This window comes from Urocitellus parryii, chromosome 9, assembly GCF_045843805.1.
Source record: "Urocitellus parryii isolate mUroPar1 chromosome 9, mUroPar1.hap1, whole genome shotgun sequence".
Taxonomy (NCBI): domain Eukaryota; kingdom Metazoa; phylum Chordata; class Mammalia; order Rodentia; family Sciuridae; genus Urocitellus; species Urocitellus parryii.
Genome location: NC_135539.1, coordinates 14,796,057 through 14,818,935, shown reverse-complemented (window position 1 = coordinate 14,818,935; position 22,879 = coordinate 14,796,057). Strand labels below are relative to the sequence as shown.

Below are 22,879 nucleotides of genomic sequence, written 5' to 3'. Positions count from 1 at the left end.
TAAATAAATTTTCTTACCTGAAGTGGCAAAGGATCACTGCTATTTTTGAAGTCACAGTCAAACACGATGGCAGCAAGCACTTTTTGAGACTCATAATCATACAGAATGTACTTTTCAAACTCACTTTCTGAAGAAAAGCCTCGAACTAAAGGGAGAAAAAAAATTGTCTACTTAAATAAAAATATATGATAATCCATCCTATTTGAGCAGTTGGATACTAACATTACAAGGAAAGAAGCCAATAAAAATACTGAAAATTTCTCAAATATTGGCATCATCATTACCTAATAAATATTTAGTGTGCAAAATTTTAGATATTTATAAAATTTTATTATAAGTAAACATAAATATTATAAAAAATTTATAAAGGTTAGTCATTAGTCATCAGGGTACTGCAAATCAAAAACATAGAAATGGTTGTATAACAGTTAGTGAGGATGTAGAGAAATTGGAACCTTCAAATAGTACTAACAGGAGTGTAAAGGTTTGAATAACAGTTCAGCAGTCCCTCAAAAAGTCAAACATAGTCACCATGTAACTCCTAGAGATACACCCAAGAGAAATGAAAACATGTCCACAAAAAACTTGTAGACAAATTTTCAGTATTATATATAATATCCAAAATGTGGAAACAACTCAAAATAAACATTTACATATTCAAGTAAATATAACATATCCATACAATGGGATATTATTATTCAGCAATGAAAATAAATAATGACATGGATAAACTTTGAAAACATGATGTTAATTGATATAAGCCAGTCCTAAAAGATTGCATACTGTATAATTCCATTCATATAAAAGTTCTGTAATTAGAAAATATATTAGTGTTTTCCTAATGGTAGTAGAGATGAGAGATGGAGAATTCATGGTTAAAAGGTATGGATTTTGAGTGGGTTGCAGTTCTGTGGGAGAGTGCTTGCCTGGCATGTGTGAGGCACTGGGTTCGAATCTCAGCACCACATATAAATAAATAAAGGTCCATTGACAACCAGAAAATATTTAAAAAATATATAAAAGGTATGGGGTTTCTTTTGGGGGTGATAAAAATGCTCTAAATTGATTGTGGTAATGCACACTCAACTATGAATATACTAAAAGCCATTCAACTGTATACTTTAAATAGATACATGGCATGTACATTATTATCTCAATAAAACTGTTTCAAAAGAAAAAATAAAGGGATAAATAGCACTTCAAACTGTGCTTTAGAAAGAAAGAAAAACTTATTTGATGGCTCAACAGCAGTATGATGAAAACAGAGAAAGGAGTCAAAGATGACAAATCAGTAGAAATTAGTTATTCTGAAAAGGAGAGAAAAAAAAGATTGGAAAAAAGTTGAACAAAGCCTCAAGGACCTTTGGAAAAATACAAAATGTCTAGCACTCATGTACTCAAAGTCCCTACAAAGGAAACAGGAGGCAATGTTGAAAATTCCCCAAACTTAATGAGAGAAAAAGAAGATTCAACAGACTCAGTGAAGCCTAATCAAAATGAACCAAAAGTAAACCATATCATAATCAAACTTCTGAAAACCCAAAACAAAACAAAAAAAATCTTAGAAGAAGACCGACAGAAATGACGTATTACCTTGGGGGAAATAAGAATTCAAATGACCGCATATTTCTTTTCAGGAACTAAGGAAGTCACAAAAAAATGGCAGGTATTTTTAAATGTTGGAAGAAAAGACTATCAACCCAAAATTCTATACCCAGTGAAAGTATTCTTCAGGAATGAAGTTGAATACACAGAGGAAGGCAAAGAAAGATCCTTGGATATCTTCAGATGTACTCTGAAGAATTGTTAAAGTTCTTTAAAAGAAGGAAATTATTCACATGAATATGAAGTCTATTTATATAGAAATGAAAACTACAACATAGAAAGGAAACATGTAAAGGATCTTTATACCATATGTGATAAAATATCAAGTTTTAAGTAGACTGTAAAATGAGCAACTGCTAATAGTATTATATAACAGAAGCCCAAGTTACCCATATTTTTCTTTCTTTCATTTTTTAGTTGTAGATGGACACAATACCTTTGTTTTCTTATTTACTTTTATGCAGTGCTGAGGATTGAATCCAGTGCCTCACACAGGCAAGGCAAGTGCTCTACCACTGAGCCACAACCCTAGCCATATTTTTCTTTTGCACATTATGAATTTGGTGTCATGTTTAAGTAATAAAGATATCTCCTATGTTCTTTCCTAAATGTTTTTATCACTTTACATTTAGATCTATGATCCATTTTGAGTTGATTTTTGCATGATGTACAAGTTTTCATTGTTTTAGCTTTTAGCTATTGGTATACAATCATTCTAGCATCATTTGTTGAAAAAATTATTCTTTAATCGAATTGTTTCACATCACTATCAAAAATTATTTTGCATATTAGTGTAAGTCTACTTCTGCATTTTCTATTCTTTTAATTAAAAATGTAGATGGACATGATACCTGTATTTATTTATTTTTATGTGGTGCTGAGGATTGAACCCAGGGCTTTACACATGCAAGGCAAGTGCTCTACCACTGAGCCACAACCTTAGCCCTCTATTCTCTTTTATTCATTGGTGTGTCAATTCCTTTACTATTACAACACTGCCCAACTACTATAGTCATAAACCTTCAAAGGGAGGGGTGTGATACTCCCCCACTTTATTCTTTTGCAACATTGCTCTGTTCCTCTTAAAACAGTAATGTTTTAAAGGAAACCTAATGTCAAACCTTTTAAACTGATGTTTAGATTCCTCTTCACATTCTCGGTGATTTCTTTTACCACATCAATATTAGATGGGATGTAAATCAATTCCCAATCGCTGGCATTTTTGATGTAAGAAGGCAGAGTATTGATGGGTTGAGAAGTGAAATTGTAAGGCCCAGTAGATTTTATGTCAGTAAGTATGTGAAATACCAAAAGCACTACTGGAAATATAAATGATGAAAAGATTTCCAATATCGAATTAATGAGCTTTCTCCTCTAGAAGAAAAAAGATGGTATGAATTAATTTAAAAGTACAAGTTCAATGCAAATGAAAATTTTGTTATATTAAATTTCTTCCAGTGCTTCAGGGATTATGTCATACTATCCCTTTCCCTGCCCCCACTTTCTTATAGGTTATGCTATACTAGTAATTCATTGACTTTTATAAATTTGGAAGATCTACTCACAGCTCCAGAAGTAATTTTTCAAAAGTGCATGCATGCATGCATGCACACACACTACTGAAATGTGACAAATGGGCATTTGATAACATTTCCATGGATACCTTCACTTACCTTTAAGGTAAAATTTTTCCACAGGAGTACAGCAAACTGGTTGAGTGTCAACAAATCCATTCTTCTACAAAGAGTATAGGTTCAACTCTAGGGATGGAGGAAAGCTTTTCTTTTTTAAAAATGTTAAGTCTCCTAATAATGTGAACAACAAATAATAAGTTACTTCTCTCTCTGATGAAATAAAATTATATGTGGGTTTGTGTTGTTCTTGTCTTACATTGGTCCGTACATACCTTGGATTTTGTCCCACTTGTTGCCCCTTCTTTATGTTCTTCTCCCACGAATAGCCAACTTTTCCTGTTCCTTCTTCCTCTCCTTTGTTACTTTACTGCTTTTAGTTATTTTTTTATTCCTCCTCCTTTATAGTGGTCACCTATCTCCTGCACTTCTCCTCTGTTCACTTTTGAAATATTTCAAACTTTCCCTTGGTTTCCTACCTTATTTTCTCTTTACTTAAGAAACTGCATCTCACTATCTGATAAAATTACATTGTTTATGTACTTCCTACACCATTTATATTGTGATCATTAATAGAGTGGACAATGTAGTAGACACCTACTATTTAAAGCTTGATCTAATTCACAGGTTTTTGTTGGAGCCAATATTAAATACTGACCCCATTATTCCGATACAGGTGGCAATTAGTGTTAAGAGACGACAAAGTAGACACCATATATTTATCCTGACTATACATTAGTGCTATTCCTAGCTCCCTGCTTCCTCTAAGAGGGGCTGGAAAGTGATTGGGACACTTCAAATTCAGAGAGTTAGAGATTCTGCTGCTGAGAAACACTCACAATTCAGCCAAATAACAACAAATCCCACCCCACACACGATCTAGCTCCACTCCCAAACCTCAAAAATACTTCAAAACATAGAATAGAGGAGAGAAAAACACAAAAAGCACCAATCAGGTCTCAAGGAAGAAGAAACCAGAGGGAATCTTAGGTTCCACTCCTGGACATCTATATTCATACATCAAAAATAGATGTCCCAGAACAACAATAATAAAAATTTTACACATGAGGATACATATATAGAAGGAAGAGAAAACCATCTAAAATAATGTGAAAGCCCAAGACCTCTGAAAACATGAGGAAACAGATAAACAAATCTCCACTCAAAATTCACACTCTCCCAACAAAGAATCCTAGATATGGAAGCTGCTGAAATTCCAGAGAAAGATTATAAAAAACTGATTGTTAAAATATACAGTGAACTAAAAGAAGACATAAGAAATGAATCAAGACAGCAAATACAGGAGATCAAAGACCATTTCAATAAAGAAATAGAGATAATGAAAAGAAACCAATCATAACTCCTGGAAATAAAAGGCATAATGAATCAGATTAAAATTTCACTTGAAAGCATCACCCAAAGATTAGGTAATGTAGAAAACAGAACTTTGGCCCTGGAAGACAGAACTTCAGCCCTTGATGACAGGGTATATGAACCTGAATACTCAGTATTCAATAAAGGAAAAAAATAAAATACCAAGAATATGCAAGAACTCTGGGACAGCATCCAAGTGAACAAACCTGAGTCATTGCAATAAAAGAGAGCATGGATATACATGAAGACTATTTTCAAGGACAGAGTAATGGAAAACTTTCCCCATGTCAGAAATGAGACAGACATCCATATATGGGAGGCATATAGGACCTCAAATATACTTATCAAAGAATAGTCTTTTTCAACAAATAGTGCTGGGAAAACTGGATATCAACATGTAGAAGAATAAAATTGTCCCTGTCTCACCTTGCACAAGAGTCAACTCAAAGAGGATCAAAAACCTAGGAATTAGACCAGAAACTCTGCAACTGCTAGAAGAAAATGTAGGCCCAACACTTCAACATGCTGGCACCAGAACCAACTTCTTTTAACAAGAATTCCAAAATGCAAGAAATTATACCAAGAATCAATAAGTTGGATGGCATTAAATTTAAAAGCTTCTGCACAGAAAAGGAAATGATTAAGAACATGAAGAGAGCGCTTACAGCATGGGATAAAATCTTTGCCAGCTACTCCTCTGATAGGGGATTAATATTCAGAACATACAAAAAACTCAAAAAGGTTAACACTAAAAACAAAAAAAAAATCAATGGAAAAATAACTGAACACATTTCTCAAAAGCAGCAGAACAAATGGCCAAATATATGAAAAACTGTTTAGCAAATCAAAACTATACTAAGATTTCATCTCATGTCAGTCAGAATGGCAATTATCAAGAATAGAAATAATAATACTGGTGAGGATGTTGGGGAAAAGGTATACTCTTACATGGTTGGTGGAAATGCAAATTAATTCAACCACTATAGGAAAAAAGACCAGTATGGTGACTCTTAAAAAACTAGGAATGAAACCACCATATGACCCATTTATCACATTTCTTGATATTTATCCAAAAGAACTAAAAAAATAGTATATTATAGTGATATAGTCACATCAGTGTTTATAACAGCACAATTCACAATAGCCAAATTATGAAACCAGCTCAGATGTACATCAATAAATGAATGGATTAAGAAAATGTGGTGTGTGTGTGTGTTTGTGTGTATGTGTGTGCACACACACACACAATATGAAGTTTTACTCAATCATAAAGAAGAATGAAATAATGGTATTTGCTGATAAATGGATGGCAATGGAGACCATAATGTGAAATGAAATAAGCCAGACTCAGAAAATCAAGGTTTAAATTTTTTCTCTCATATTCAGAAATTGAGCAAAATAAGAGGAGAAAAGGGGGATTAGAAATTATAAAGATATAGGGAAGATCAGTGGAGTAGATCAAAAGTGATAAAGGAAGGATAGAAAAGGGGAGGAAATAGGGAATAAATTTAACAAAATCATGCTCTGTGTATGTGTATGTATGTATGTGTGTGTGTGTATGTGTATATATATATATATATCACAGTAAATTCTACCTTTATGTTTATATATAAAGCACCAATCAAAAATAACTAAATGAGTGAAAGAAAAGTCAGTAGAGGAAAGGAAGAAGAACAGGAGGAGAGAGGAGAAGAGGGGAGGGAAGGAAGGGAGGGTACCAGGGACTGAAATGGAGTAAATCAAAATCCATGCATGTATGATTTTGTTATCATAAATCCAAATACTAGGTATAACTTCAATGCACTAATTAAAAGAGAAAGATTAAGTATTTGAAATAAAGCAAACTGTATTGTTCTTATTTTTCTATTAACTTACTTAGATGGAATAATGCTATCAGAATCTGATTTTTCCTATTTCAATATTCAATAAAACAGTTCTCAATGTTTAAAACAATAAAAAAATCATCACTATCACAATAACAAATGATAAAAAATTAAATCACTGGAAAGTATCAATTAATTACTATGTTTTCATGTGTTCAGAGTATAACACTCCATTCAAAGTGCTAATGGATGAACATCTTCATCTACTCTTATAGTTCTGTATATTCACTATGTGTCCAGTGCTGTGCTAGTAGAATTTAAGATGACAAACACAACAGAAAAATAGATCCCATCCAAGTCCTGATGATGATCAGGCAAGGAATGAGTATCATCAGTTTTTAAAAACTCCCCTCTGTGGTAGGCCTTTGGGATTGGATGTAAGAGAAGGTCAGTAGTCATTTCCCACTACTGAAAATTTAAAATCACAACCATTAAAAACTCCTGGAAGTTTATGTAGGAACCTAATAAAATGGAAAAGCATTTATGTAAGATAATCTACTAAATACTGATACGAATAGCAAGATTTGGTGATATCTGAGCCATCACCTGCTCCTGCACCCACCCCCATCCCACCTGGCTTAGTGTTATGGAGCTCTTCTCTGAGTAAGTATGAAGGTGGGGTTCCCTCCAAGACTCTCAATCTAGGACTATGGTTTTACTACATGAGAAAAGAGGGCTAGTATCTCATTCCAACAGATTCATGCTAAAAAAGCTCTATTCCAGGCAGACAGAAATGAGGTCTGGGGATTCCTTATCCCACCAAGACCCAATAGGTTGAGAATACTGGAGTCCTGATCACCCATGGACAAACTTGCTGGTAGAGCAGTTGATACATGCCAGGAAGGGCAAGCCGAAAAGAGCCAGGGATGCCAGATCCCCATGTTTGTTTATAATAGGGGTGGTCACTCTGGAAGAAGTACAGTGCTATATTTACCTTTAGCTCTGATGCACTGGTACTGAGGCTCTATCCAGGGATAGAGGAAGGATGTAAGAATGAAGAGCTCCAGAGCTCTATCTAATGGGGCCATATTTTAATTGGAACTGAGCATAGAGAAATTAATGCCTAAGGATATTATAAAAAAACAATGGAGAAGGGGGCTGGTTTCTCCATGATAGCAGTAGCAACATGGCACAGCAAAAGAACCAGCAAAGAGAAATGATACAGAGAACCAAGGAAAAGTGAAAGTCAAAAGAATCTTCCTGGGGGATGTGGGGGGGAAGTACACTCATACATTGCTGGTGGGACTGCAAATTGACGCCACCACTATGGAAAGCAGTATGGAGATTGTTTAGAAATGGAATGAAGCCACCATTTGACCCAGCTATCCCACTCCTTGGTTTATACCCAAAGGACTTAAATCAGCATACTACAGTGACACAGCCACATCAATGTTTATAGCAGCTCAATTCACAATAGCTAAACTGTGGAACCAACCTACATGCCCTTCAATAGATGAATGGATAAAGAAAATGTGGTACATATACACAATGGGATATTACTCAGTCTTAAAGAAGAATGAAATTACAGCATGGGCAGGTAAATGGATGGAACTAGAGATTATCAGGCTAAGTGAAATAATTTAATCCCCAAAACCAAAGGCCAAATGTTTTCTCTGATAAGCAGATGCTGATCCATAGTGGGGGTGGGGGATAGGGAAGATTGAAGGAACTTTGGAGTGTGCAAAGGAGAGTGAGAGGAGGGGAGGCACTGTGGGGATGGGAGAGACATTATTACCCTGTATACATGTATGATTACACTACTGGTATGACTCTGCACCATGTACAGCCAGAGGAATGAGAAGTTGTGCTCCACTTGTGTACAATGTGTCAAAATGCATCCTACTGTCATGTATAACTAATTAGAAGAAATTAAAAAAAAAAAAAAAGAATGCTCCTGGGATCACACACTCCCTTGGGGATTGAGAAAGTTAGCTTACATACTTATAGAGCAATCAGAACAAGACAAGAGGAACAAGTGAAATCATTTCCCAAGCCACAGATACATCCCCTGATGTTAAAGCCTTAATGACTCACAGAGCTTAAGCACAATAAATTTTTCTTTTTTGGAGGGGGAGCTACATTATTGTAGCCCCCGTCCAATGTGGCTACTGAACTGGGGTCACTCAGGCGAATTTGAGGTGACACAAAAGGACCACATAGACATGGAAATACCTTTTTCTGGGTGTCAGGATGGTTTCCCTGGCTCCCAGCCTCAAGCTCCCCAAAGGGGGGCAAGAGAAAAATATGAGAGGCTGGCAAGAGAGAGCGGGCACATTCTGAGGCTCAGCTTTTATTTTTTTTGGGGGGAGCTAATCCATGGAACATTCTACCCAAAAAAGGGCAAAAGGGTAGGATTACAACAAACAGGTGGGTATAAATCAATTCCATCGGGTGACGCCCTCTCTCTGAGCTGCACCTTTCTTATCCAAGCAGAGGTAAAGTCCATTTGCATTGCAGGGTGCAATACCAGTCCAGTACCTCTTTACTCAGGACTTAAAGGTGTGTGCATAGTTCCTGTTCAAGGTGGCCCCCGACACATTATAATTACAAAAAATGTTTGTATATGCACATAACACAATTTGGCCAATTTCACTGCCCCTTTCACTCCCCCTTTTTTTCCCTTCTTCTCGATCCTATCTCCACTCTCTATTCAACTGGTCTTTCTTCTCTTCATAATAATCCCCCCCTTTTCCTTTTTTCTATCTTCCACATATGAGCGAAAATACATGATCTTAGACTTTCTGAACCTGGTTGATTTCATTCTACATGATGTTCTCCAGTTGAATCCACTTTCATGCAAATGACATAATTTGGTTCTTTTTTTAAAAAATGTTTTTTGGTACCAAGAATTGAACCTAGAGGTGCTTAATCACTGAACCACATCCCTGGCCCCTTTTTATTTTTATTTTTTATTTTGAGACAGGGTCTCATTAAGTTGTTTAGGGCCTTGCTAAGCTGCTGAGGCTGGTTTGAACTCATGATCCTCCTGCCTCAGCCTCCCTAAGTGCTGGGATTACATGCATGTACCCCTGCACCTGGCTTTGTTCTTTTTTATTATTGCATAAAACTCCACTGTGTATATATACCACATTTTCTTTATGCAGTCATCTATTGACAGACGTTTGGGCTGGTTTCATAATTAAGCTATTGTGAATTGTGCTGCTATAAACATTAATGTGATTGTATTGCTATGGTATACTGATTTTAGTTCTTTTGGAAGAATATAAAGAAATGTGATAGCAAAGTCATATGGTGGCTCCATTCCTAGCTTTCCTGAGGAAGTTCCACACTGTTTTTCAGAGTGGTTGTATTAATTTGCAGTCCTATCAACAATGTATGAGGATACCTTTTCCTCTACATCCTTGCCAGCATTTATTATTATGTGTATTGTAGATGATAAGCACAATTTCATCAAATGCAGTTAAACAATGAGTTACAATGGCCCATGGGGGATAACAAAGAATCCAAGCTTTAAAAAAATCACACACAACTCTGGTAAACTGGAAAACAGAGAACAGAGCCCAAAGATTTGTTCTCTTAGAAGCAAACAGAGGAATTTCTAAGTTACTGGTCCACGATTGCATGTAGACTAAAAAAAAAAAAAAGGAGACTTCCTGAACTGTGACAACCACCTTCAAGACATACATACACACACACACACACACACACACACACACACACACACACACCCCAGAAAGGATAAAATTCTGACTGACTGGACTCAAGCACAATCTGTGATTCATAAGTCATATGAATTTTGACCCAAAGATTGTTACCCAGGGGTAACCCTTCAGAATTAAAACTGAAGATAAGTGTTATGGACTAAATTGTGTCCCATAAAATTCTGTATTAAAGCTATGACCCCCAGTACTCAGAATGTGACTATGTCTGGAGACAGATTCTTTCACTAGTTGTTAAAATGAGTCCACTGGATGGAACCTAATCCAATTGACTGGTGTCCTTAAAAAATAGGAAATTCTTAAAAAAAGAATGAAAAAAAAGATACCAGGAGCATGCATTCACAGAGGAAAGACAAGAAAATGGCCATATGCAAGTCAAGGAGAAAGGCCTCAGGAAAAACCAACTGTCAACAATTTGATCTTGGATTTCCAGTCTCTAGGGCTGTGATGATTTTTGTCTTGAAGCCACCTAGCCTAAGTTACTTTGTTATAGCAGCCCTTGAAAACTAATATACACAGATATAGGACTTCAAAAAAGATTTAAAATTCATTGTCTTAAACATGTTCAAAAAGCTAAAGGAAACAAGACAATGATGTCCCAACAAATATGGAATAGTAATGCAGAAATATAAATTATAAAACAGAACCAAATGGAAATTTTGGAACTGAAAACTATAAAAGCAAAAAGAAAATTTCATTAGCAGATTCCAAAAGAAGGTATGAACATGCAGAAAACATGATCAATGAACTGTAAAATATGTACAATGAAATTCTTTGGTTTGAGGAGTTAAAAAAAAACTAAAAATGACAGAGCCCACTAGACTAAAAGAAAAGAAAAAATAATCAATGAAATAATGGCCAAGGAAGTGACATCAGCAAAATGATGGAACAGGAGGTCCCCTACCCTCATCTCAATAGAAACACTGATTAAATAACTATCCAAAGATGAAAATACCTTCCAGAGGAAGTTACAGCACCCCAAAAGAGCACAAAACATAGGAAAAACCAAAGTAGAAAGGGTTAAAAAAAAGTTAAGTTTTGTTCATGCTCCACAAAGTGGCAGCACTGAGGAGGATATCCTTGGCCTGCCATTTCTCTGTGGAAAGATACTGAGGCTGATATTCAACTTTTCCAGTGTTTGGGGCACTGCTTGAAAGGCCTACATCTATGTTGCTTCATGTGGAGAATTTATAGAATTAGCATAGTTAGATCACCTAGGTAGGAATAAAGAAAGGCTCTTAGGGCTGGATTCCCGGCTCTTACCAGTGGTCTATGGAGCCAAGCCACTAAGCTCTACCTGACCACAGCACCAGTCAGTAGCCTTGCCTGAGAATTAAGATAAATCAGTCATACCCAACAGTGAAGGACAGCCCTCTGTCTTTGAATGACTACAGACACACCCTGTAGTGACCTTGCCCAACTATAATCAAGCTAGTCAGCACTGCCTGACCACAAAGCCCCTCAGTGGGATCACCTGATCAAAATTCCCTTCAGTAGCTTTGCCTGACTGCAAAGCCAAGTTTGCTAACTCTGTCTTATGGAAAGCTCCTCTAGTGAGCTTGCCTACTGCCACCTGTGATGAGCAGTTCAGTGTGTGCAACCATGGAGGTAAGCTTTGTCAAACTGTAGACATGCTTCTCTCGCACACCAGTTAGCCTTACTTGGACATTGCCCCCACCAACCAAGTGACTGTAAATCAATTTTAACTCTAGTTTAAAAGCTAAGACAAAAGTAATAAGAATACCATAACCATAAAAATTTGTTAATAGACATACAATATAAAAATGATACTAGTACTTTAATAGTATTAAATTAACAAAGATATTGTGGTGGCACCCACTCCTCCACATAAAATCTTAAACTAAGCTTCTCCAGAATCTTCACCATAATTGATTTTAGGACTATCAGCAAAAGAGTCTCTACAAAAGAACTAAATGTAGTTAAACTTCCTATTTTCCTGTTGCTCTGTTTTACTTGGCCACTAGCCTGGAAGAGATCAGCACTCCAGGTGCTGAATGCCCCTTTTCTTAGTTTTTCACAAACATTTATCCAGTATAGTAATTTGTAGAAGTGTGATATGCAAAGCACAAATGCTAAGTGTGATAAAAAAGACAGATCCTTTAACAAGGCCTCTGGCCTTCAGCTGTAGCTTCATAGAGATGTGTACATTTCTAAGAGAAGTTGCCAACTGGGCTCCATGGTAACAGCCGGCAAGGGGTAGGAAGAAAGGGGAGAAGAAGCTCTCCCCTTCTCAGGCACTGTCCTTGAAGGGTTAACTTTGCCCAGAACAGTGAAAGAAAAAGATGCTTTTATGTGAACTTCTGCAGACTGTGAACTTCTGAGCCCCTCCCCTTATACACTGGGTATAAAGTTCTGAAACTACCTGAACTTGGGATTCAGGGGGATTGACTGATTACAGTAAAAGCTTTGCCCTCTGAACCTCGATATGGCTAAATAAACCTGCTTCCTGTTCCTATTTTGTGTCTTGCATCGTCTGTCCCCTGCAACAATATTAATAAAGACTGTGTAAGGGCAGTGAAAATGTAGATATTTCATGTGTGATTAAAGTTAGGTTGGTTTCAACTTTTAAAAGACTGTAATAATTATATGACGTTCAACGCAAAGCCTCAAAGTAACCAGCAAAAACCTATAGTAAAAAATAAAAGAATAAAAGTGAATCACTATAAAAATTACGAAATCACAAAGAAATAAAACAAGAGAAAAGGGACAGGAACAAGAGGACTCCAAAACATAAAACTCACTTAACAATAATTATATTAAATAGAAATGGATTAAGCTCACTATAAGTTAAGAAGTGTTAAGTTCTCAATATATGCTGCAGACCGTTTGATCACAATTGCATTAGAGTAGAAATACATAAAAATGTTAATGGTTCTTATAGATTAGAAATTTAAAAAGGAATACTTGTAAGTAACTCATGTGTTAAGGGAGAAACTATAGAGAATTTAAAACACTCAAAACCAACCCGTAATAAAAAATACAAGATAAAAACACTTGTGGAGATGGGAGTCTAGCTCAGCAGTATAGCACATAACTAACATGGGTTCAATCCCAATGTCTGAAAAAAAATTGTGGGATACAGCTAATGTTATACTTAGATGAAAATGTATATCTTTTAGTATTTACATGAAAAAACAAAAGAGGTTTAAATAAATGAACTTTCAATTCAGTTTAAGGAGTTAAAAAAACAATAAGAGATCTGCTGATAGAAAAATATAATAAAACACATCCATCTGGAGGAAAAGAAAATGTTTTTCAAAATAACATTCTTCTGAGTACACCAATATGATTGAAATTTGAAGATTCATTTGGAGAGCTTTCTTCCTTTAACCACTGTCAATTCGTAAAGAGGGAGCTGAGAGACCTGACCAAGTAGCCCTTTCAATAGCATCATGTTACTACAGGAGGCTACAAGAGTGACCAAAGTTAAAATCCATAGACCCGGATTGAAGATGGGAAAGTAAAATTCTCTTGATGGGAGTTAAAATAAGCTAGAACAGACCACCTATTTCAGAGAATGCAACACAGCTTCAAATCATCTCAATCACTGAAGTTGAAATTAAGTGCCAGGTACAGCAATTAAGCAAGCAAACCAACCAACAACCTCTCTGGGAGGAATTAAAAATTAGATAAAATTATTCCTAAAAATAATTTTTCAAATGCATACAGCACATAACACAAATTAACTAAATAACAAAGAAAATGAGACCACATGGTTGAGAAACTGAAGAAATAACAAAAAATAGAACTACTTAAAATATTCTATGCATTAAAATTATCACCCAAGAGACTTTCAAGGAATTTTAAGAGCTATGTTCAATACGAGAGAGGGAAAAAAGAGAATAGAATTGATAATTTAAGAGAACTGGAAACTACTGACATGGCAAGGCAAATGTAAAAAAGAGTCAAAACAGAAATTCTAAAATGGAAAAATACCATAACTGAATGCATTTAACCTCAATGGATGATATAATTGCAGATTTAAATCAACTTAAGAGAAAAGTAATGGTCTAGAAATTTTATCAGAAGAAAATACTCAAAAGGAAGCAGAGAAATGTTTTAAAAAGTATAAAATTTAACAAATATGTAACTGGAGTACGAAAAGAATAAGTGAGAAGTAACATAGGAAGCAGAAATAGTTTGAAAATTTCAAACACTAATGAAAAAATAAAATCAGAATCTCAAGAAGTCCTATAACCACCAAGGAAGATAAATGAAAAAAATCTACACTTAAGTATATGATAGTAATATTGCTAAAAATAGCCTTCCAACAAACAAAAAGAAGGAAAAACTTTTAAATCAAACAGAAGATGACTTTCATTAAAATAATTATTAGACAGATCTTGCAAAAATGGCAAACAGCAGTGATTGTTATGATATATTCAAAGTGAAATAAAGGCAAAAGTAAAACAAATTACTAATTACTAATAAAGCAATATTAATGGCTAACGAATTAATATATGTGGAATTATAATACAAGACAACATTAGCAAATAGCTCAGAATACAGACAAATGGAACCCAGGTTCTAAGATCTTTCCATTGTGTTAGCACTGGAAAAGTTCCAATAAATACTAAACGTTGACAAAATACACATTGTAATTTTCTGAGGAATCCTTGAAGTAACAGCAAAAAGTTGGGAAATACTAAATTAAGGCAAAAAGGAAATTATCAACGTAAAATCAAGATAGTCACAACAGAGGACAGACAGGAAAGAAAAAGTAATGTAGAACAGGTTGGACAAACTGCAATCACATCATGTGATGGTGAATTTCAATTAAAATACTGCCTGACATCAACTAGACAGACTAAAAATGGTCTAACTGCTCTAAAGTGAAAATGCTAATTGCCAGACAGCATTAATACCTACAAACCATAGAACCCAACTGTTTGCAATTTATATGATAAACACCTAAAACTGAGTTGAGAGCCTCTGGGCTCTGCCCAGTCCCGCGTCTCCCAGCTCAAGCCAACGTCCACCGCGCTCCCAAACCTTGGCTTTCGCTCACCCAACGCCACAACTGAATCTGGAAGGCGCGCCCTCTCTCAGGTGGCTCTCCCGAGAAGAGGGCACAGGGCCCGACGCCTCGGGTGCCCTGTGCCATGCGTCTCTCTGCACGCAGGACGCCCCTTCCCGCTCCCGCAGAGCGGGCATCCCAGAGCAGCGGCAGGGCAGAGCGACTCCTGGCAGGACCAGGAAGGACGCGCACACTCACCAATCAGGCCTCGCCACCGCCTCCACCGCCAACGCTGAGGGGCCCAGCGTCTCTTCCAACGCCCTCCCCAACCGCCCTCCGACGCGCAGCCGCCCGCGGGCAGAGGCGTGGCCTCGGCCTCGCGCACCAATCAAAGGCGCGGACGCGGGCGGAGATACGTCTGGGGGCGGAGCTTCAGGGCACCCAAGAGCCTACTCCTCTGCCTGTTCCACCCTCTTCTTGGCAGCCCCAGGGTGCTCCCCTTGCTTTTCACCATCCTAGCACTGATCATCCCTACTGTCCTTCACCAGCCTTCGAGTCTCACATATTTCATTCATGTACCCCGTAGCCTTCACCCACTAGGCACCTTTTTTCTGTGCTCTCTAGGCTCTTTACCTCTCCAACCTGCAGGAGGCCCCTACAATTCACCATCTCTCCAGGTTCCCCTCAACAGGTAGACCACTGGAGACAAAACGGTTTGCGTAACCGACTCAGAACCTAAGTCTGAACTTCAAGAACCACATGCATAGTGGCCTGCACACGCTTGTTCTAGAATGAGAGCCTACTGGAAGTTCCAAGTAGTAAATAAGCCTGTTATGGGACACTCGAGGCTGGACAGCAGAGGATAAGCAGGAAGCAGGTTTATTGGCTGCAGCCAGGTTCAGAAGGGGAGCTTTTGCCACTGTCTATCAGTACTTCTGGACCCAGAGTTTAGAAAGTTACAGAATGTTTACCCAGTGTGTAGGGGAAGGGCTCAGAGGTCACAATCTGCAGAAGTCCACACAAAAGCCGCATTTTCCAGAACATTGGAACCCAGACCTGGATACAAAATCAAGGACACTCTGCAAGAATCAGGACCCAGGACAGGGAGAGTTCTCCTCCCCTTCCCTCTGCCAGTTAGCTATGCAGGACCTGACTATTGTCTGTTGAAATCCAAACGCCTCTGTGGAGGCTTTGGGTTAGTCTTTCTTACCAAATCCTGCTTCTGCAACACGTCTCCTGCCTGAAAACAGTTGCAGAAATTCTTCGTTTTTTAATTTATATATGACAGCGGAATGCATTACAATTCTTATTACACATATAAAGCACATTTTTTCATGTTGCAGAAATTCTTGCTGATAATCTAAGAACAGTTATGGTGAGGGTTTCTTGGTTTCTTAATTAAGATTTTCTGTGGAGAAGGAGGGCCAATATAAGCCCACTGGCCAAGTAGGGAAAGGAATCAGGCCACTTATGCCTGATAACAAATATATTCCTGTTGTTATTGAAAAAGACAAGGGCAGGCCTTTAAAGCCAGGAGCTGGCGTGACATTGTGTCCTTGGTCATAGTGTTACTAGCAATTGGCCTGAACTGAAGCTACTCCTTTGTGGTTTCTTGTTGAATATGATTTAGCAGAACGCCAATAACATTTTGATCAGGACAAAAACAAAACAAAACCAGAAAACAACCTCCTTGATTATGTCTGAGGATGACAAAAACCAAAACAGTCCCCCAAACATCTCCCTTTTTTGGCTAAATATGCCACCTCTTTACCAATTACAACTCTGGCCTTATTTTCTTCTATCTCTGAGATAAAATTAATCATGGAATCTTGTTTTTTGACAGCATTCAATTCAGAGCAAAACCCCTGCTCCAAATTCATCTTAAATCCATATTTTCTCATTTCTTCCTAACAATTACTAACATGCCTGTAGTTCTGTATCTCCTTGTTGCAGAGACAACTCTGACTACAACTCTATTAATGGTGAATTTGGCCTGAAGGGCAATGACATTACTACTTGCTCAATATTAGTCATTATTGGTTTATGTCCTTATTAATTTTGATACATTACTAATAGTAGCTGTTTTGTTATAATAGTTAATATAAAAATTGTCTATCAAGCTCTTAAAGAGCTTTATTTAAAGATTACATGCAAGTAAGAAGCATTATTTTGACAGTACTTTTAAAGTACAGCATTTTAAACACTATTTTACTTATCTGTGGAGTAAGTATGGATGGGAAGTTGTCAAAAGAAAAGACAGAGACTGATATTATACAGGAATTATAAAGTGATTATAAAGTTATCATTTAAATGGGAAGCTTTTAAAATGCATATATTCCAAAGAGGGCTGAGGAACACTTCCCCAGGAAACAGGAACTTCATATAATTATCTTAGGACAAGAGACTATATGTAGATAATAGCTTAATAAACTCTTACTCTGCCTTTTTAAATTGGTAATGTGGGAGAAAGTTGTCCATGTATTGAAATCACTAGTCAAGAGATCCAGGGCAGGTTGTACTAATTAATCCCCAGGAAATTACACTTAGGCTAAAACCAAGAATGCTAGTGATTAGTTACTTGGATATTTCATACCTAACACTTTCCAATTCAAGATATAGAAAGCTTAAGCAGACTTTATTAAAATTACATGTGGAAGTTCCCTGCTGAACTCATCTGGGCATGAGTTCTGAAGAGCTACTCAAATATGCCTTTTCCCTTTGAATGAATCCATGTCCCCAAGCAAAAATTAACTCTATCAAGTTAGAGAGAAGATTATTTTCTTAAGTAAACAAAGACCTAAAAAAAGACAATGTGAAACACAGGAAATTATTGCAAGAATTTGTTACTTGTAGCAGCAGGATTTTTGTAGAATCTTTAGGATTTTCACTCACTGGTTTCGTTGTGTTTTTTTTTTTTTTGTTGTTGTTGTTGTTTTAAACCAGAGATTAAACCCAGGAGCACTTAACCACTGAGCCACAACCCCATACCTTTTTGAAATTTTATTTAAAGACAGGATCTCACTGAGTTGCTTAGAGCCTTGCTAAGTCCCTGAGGCTGGTTTTGAACTTGTGATCCTCCTGTTTCAGGCTCCTGAGCCTCTGGGATTACAGGCATGCACCACCGCACCTGGCACTTTAGGATTTTCTATACATAATATCAGCTTATCTGCAGAGAAAATTTTACTTCTTTTTTTCTAGCTTTAATTTTTTTCTTTCCTTCTTCCATTTCTTAATGTTTCAGTTTTGGTATATTTTGTCTTTCTAGGCATTTGTTTATTTCATTTTGGTTATCTAAAAATTATACCAATATCCTGATGAATGTAGACACAAAATTCATTAATAAAATATTAGCAAATAGCATTCAGAAACACATTAAGAAGACTGAACACATGGGCTGGGGATGTGGCTCAAGCGGTAGCGCACTCGCCTGGCATGTGTGCGGCCCAGGTTCGATCCTCAGCACCACATACAAAGATCTTGTGTCCACCGAAAACTGAAAAATAAATATTAAAATTAAAAAAAAAGAAGACTGAACACTATGATCAAATGGATTTCATACCAAGGAAGCAAGGTTGGTTCAACATACAAGGATGTCCACTCTCACTACTCATATTCAACATAATTCTTGAAACTCTAATAGAGCAATCAGGCAAGAGGAAATTAAAAGGATGCAAATCAGGAAAGAAGTCAAATTATCTGTTTGCTGACGACATGATCCTATATCTATAAGAACCAAAAACTTGACTAAAAGACTTTTAGAGCCAATAAGCAAATTCAGCAAAGTAGTAGGACAAAAAAAAAAAAAAAAAAAGGAGTAGAGAAAGGGGATAGAATGGGAAGGAAGAGGGATGGGAAAAGAGAGAAACGGTGAAATGAAATTGACCAAATTATGCTATGTATATAAATGAATATACCACAGTGAATTTTACCTTTATGTATATTTATAAAGCAACAATTAAGAAAAAAAATAAACAGAAGGAAGACCAGCAGAGGGAGTGGCGAAGAGCGAGGGTAGAGGGGAGGAAAAGTGGAAGTACTGTGGATTGAAATGGAACAAATTATATTCCATGGTTGTATGAATATGTCAAAATGAACCCCACTATGTGTAACTATAATGCTCTAATAAAATTTTTTAAAATGAGTGTTAAATTCCCACATATTTGTGACTTTTTCAGTTTTCCTTTTTTTTGATTTCTAGTTTTATTATATTTTGGGTCCATAAGGCACTCCAGGATTTTAGTATTTTTAAATTTACTCAGGCCTGCTTTATAGCCTACGATTTGGTATATACTAGAGAATGTTCCATGTGCACTTGAGAAGTATGTATATTCTGATGCTTTTTATTGGAGTGTTCTTTATATGTTATGATGTCCAATGAATTTGTTGTGTTATTCATATTTCCATATTTTGTCTGGCTGTTCAATCCATTATTGAAAATGGTACATTGAAGTCTCCTAGTATTACTATGTTTTTTTATTTCTTCAATTTTTTAAAAAATGTTGCTTCATTTATTTTGTGACTCTGACTCTTGCTATCTACCTATTTATAACAACAATTATTTATTGCTGCATTAACCCTTCAATGCATTAACCCTTCTGTTAATGTAAAATATCCTTTTAGTCTCTTGAAACACCTTTTAAATTGTATTTTACTGGTATTAGTTAGCCATCCATCTCTATGTGGATACTGTTTGTGTGGAATCCTTGAACTTTCGACTTTTTGCATCTTTTGATCTAAAATATCTCTTCTAGGCAGTATATTCTTACATCATGCTTTTTAAATCAATTCTGCCGTCTCTGTATGATTGAAAAGTTTGATACACATACATTAAAAGTAATAACAATAAAGAAGACTTATTTATTTTGTTACTGTTTTCTGTGTCATATGACTTTTTGATACCACAAACAGGAGACTGTGATGAGTGTTGCTTTAGAAATTAGTCAAACTTTTCTGTTGATTTGCATTCAGGTGGATATAGCTTAAGTAGACAAAGAGAAAACTACACATTTGAGACTGTTCATTTTTCCAGATACTTCACAAAAACAAAACACTCTAATTCTTTCTTATCTAAAAAGAACAAAATAATGAGTAATCTTCTGGATATCACTCTATAATTGATCTTATCCAATGAAGAGTTTGGAAACTTTGAACAAGCCACTCAAAAATATTGCAGCTTCATGGACACTTTCAATTATACAAGAAGCATCTTAATTGCTCATCTTCCCATAAATCCCAGACAGATGATAATATTTCTTATATTGCTTATTTCATATGCCTAGAAAAATGTCTCTGTCTCTCTCTCTCTCTACTTCTTTTCTCCTTATTCTTTCTTAGAGCTGAGGAAAGTGTAGGGAGAAATACACACTCTTTAAAGGATATTTTTCTTTCTGTTCCATTACTCCAAATGTTCTTGGTGAAATTATTCTTTTTATAATTGGAGCATAAGGACTTTATGTTGGGTTGTGGAAATAGTAACACAACTCATCCCTCAAACACTGATGTTGATTTGAATTTGATATATTAAGGAATAAAATTTGTGTGCATATATTTATCTGTATATGTACACCTTCCTTCTGTTTGTGACAATGTTGATTTGCTCTATGACTTATGCTTTTCTTATCCATAATCAGCTGCTGAACACATGATACTTTTCATGTTTCATTGAAACACTCAGAATATTCAGGAATAGGTCCTTATACTTACCTTGATAAATATTACTCTTGGCTATTCCTAGGAAATAAAAGAGGAATTTCACCAAATGACTTTATATTTGCACATGTTATACACATAGGCATCTAATCTAAATCTGCAAATAAGGGGACACATTTTCTCCCTTAGGGAAATCTTTATTATATAAATATATTTGTGTGTGTATGTATACACACACACACACACACACACACACACACACACACACACACAAGAATGTCCCTCTATGTATACAGGTGTAGTCGAAGAAAGACATGCAAGTCATTGGTTGCAACTGAGTCTCATGGAACCTGTTGTTCATCATCATCTGCTGTTAATCCACTAACGGGGTTAGCAAAGGCCAGGAAGACTTGTTCCAGGGTTATCTGACTGATGGAATAGTCCTCTAAATTGAATCGCTCTTTAGCTTTCTCCAAAACACCAAATACCTTCAATGACAACAATAAAAATGTGTAGTTACCATTACAATCTCCCCTCCAGCCCCCAACCCAAAGGAGCCTCCCCATCTCTTCCCCAACTCTTGTCAAATTTATGTAAAGGCCAAAGCCACGGAAAGGGGAGAGGGGTAAGTAGAAGAAATAAATAATTGAGGAACTGAGAGGAAGAAGTTATCTGTTCCCATTCTTTGGATGAACATGGACTACTAATAGGATTCAGGCACAACAAATTAAAGCAACTAAACTATAGAAATGTTTGAAAAATAGCCTAAAGCCTCCAATGTCCCATTCCACATGACTGAATCCAAATACTTTTAATTATTAATGCTCTCTTAACACGTAGTGTTAGGAGGGCATGGTTTCTATCATCACCTTTCCCCAGCTATTGTCTTTTTTCGGAAGGTGGTAGTTAAGGATCCTTTGATTCTCCTCCTTCAAGATACTATCTAAGAAAGGAAAATAGTACAGGTAAATTATCTCACAGATTTTTTAAAAAATATTTATTTTTTAGTTATAAGTAGACACAATATCTTTATTTTATATTTATGTGGTGCTGAGGATTGAACCTATTGCCCCACACATGGTAGGTGAGCGCTGTACCTCTGAGACAGCCCCAGGCTCCGATCTCACAGATTTTTTTTTTAAATTCTAGAATATTTCCACATATATTTAATTATAAAAAGTGGACAAGTGAAGAGATGGGATTTATATAAATGGGATATGACCCATTTTCAGTATTATGTTGAATGGAAATGGCAAGATTGGGCATCCTTGTTTTGTCTTTAATTCCTAAAAGAGGAAAAGCTTGCAATTTTTCACTGTAGAGTATGATGTTAGCTGTGGTCTTATCATAGATTACATTTTATATGTTGAGGAAAGTTCCTTTTATATCTAAATTACTGAGATATTTTCTTTGAGATGTTTAAAATAATAAAATTGCTTTGAAATTTTCCAACAATTTTTCAACCTCTATAGTGGCTGGCTTATAGACCCAGGGTACAGTGGTGGTCTTGGAGACACAATTATGGGTATCCAGCCTGGCACTGGATTCTACTGTGATAGGTTTAAAACCTGGGTCTACTGAAGTAGTCTTGATCCCTGGATCCTTTTGATCCTGAGGGTCACAGGGACTGATCAGGATCCTGGTGCTGGAGAGCCTGGGTTCCTGCAAGGTGGCCTGAAGTCTAGAATTATAGGTGCTGGCCTAGTGCCTGAAGCTGGGGTTGGCTTAAAGGCTAGGTGTGCATATGCGGACCTAGAGGTTAGTATAGAAGGAATAGCCTATCTCCTAGAACCTTGGGATCTCACCTTGGGATATAACCTGGGACCTGGGTATACAGAGGTATTTAAGAGCTTAGGTCTGGTCCATTGCTGGGATCTACTGGAATATACACAGACTGCTAGATCTTGGGGCTGAAGGGGCTCTCCTGTAGATTAGAGACATAGGGACTAGCCTGGCACTGTGTACACCTGAAGATTGTACATGAAGGTGCTTGACTGGAACTGGGTCAGGTCTAGAGATCAAGTCTGCTGGAGTCTTGGAACCTAGGCCTGCAGGATTCTGCATGGCACCAGAGCAAGC

General features: G+C 36.6%; 2 protein-coding genes across 2 annotated transcripts in view; both read right to left on the bottom strand.

The window, feature by feature from the left end:
- The window catches only part of LOC144256905 (phospholipid-transporting ATPase ABCA3-like), a 42,804-nt gene extending 27,506 nt beyond the window's left edge, over positions 1 to 15,298 (bottom strand). Inside the window, exons 1-2 of the mRNA XM_077802695.1 lie at positions 15,187 to 15,298; positions 18 to 145 (exon numbers count right to left, since the gene is read on the bottom strand). Of these exons, the coding sequence (XP_077658821.1) occupies positions 18 to 145; positions 15,187 to 15,298 (240 nt within the window). The remainder of the gene's footprint in view (positions 1 to 17; positions 146 to 15,186) is intronic.
- A 5,843-nt stretch (positions 15,299 to 21,141) lies between these two features.
- Positions 21,142 to 22,879, bottom strand: part of LOC113185093 (phospholipid-transporting ATPase ABCA3-like) — a 126,182-nt gene continuing 124,444 nt past the window's right edge. The window contains exons 29-30 of the mRNA XM_077802694.1: positions 21,670 to 21,743; positions 21,142 to 21,288 (exon numbers count right to left, since the gene is read on the bottom strand). Of these exons, the coding sequence (XP_077658820.1) occupies positions 21,142 to 21,288; positions 21,670 to 21,743 (221 nt within the window). The remainder of the gene's footprint in view (positions 21,289 to 21,669; positions 21,744 to 22,879) is intronic.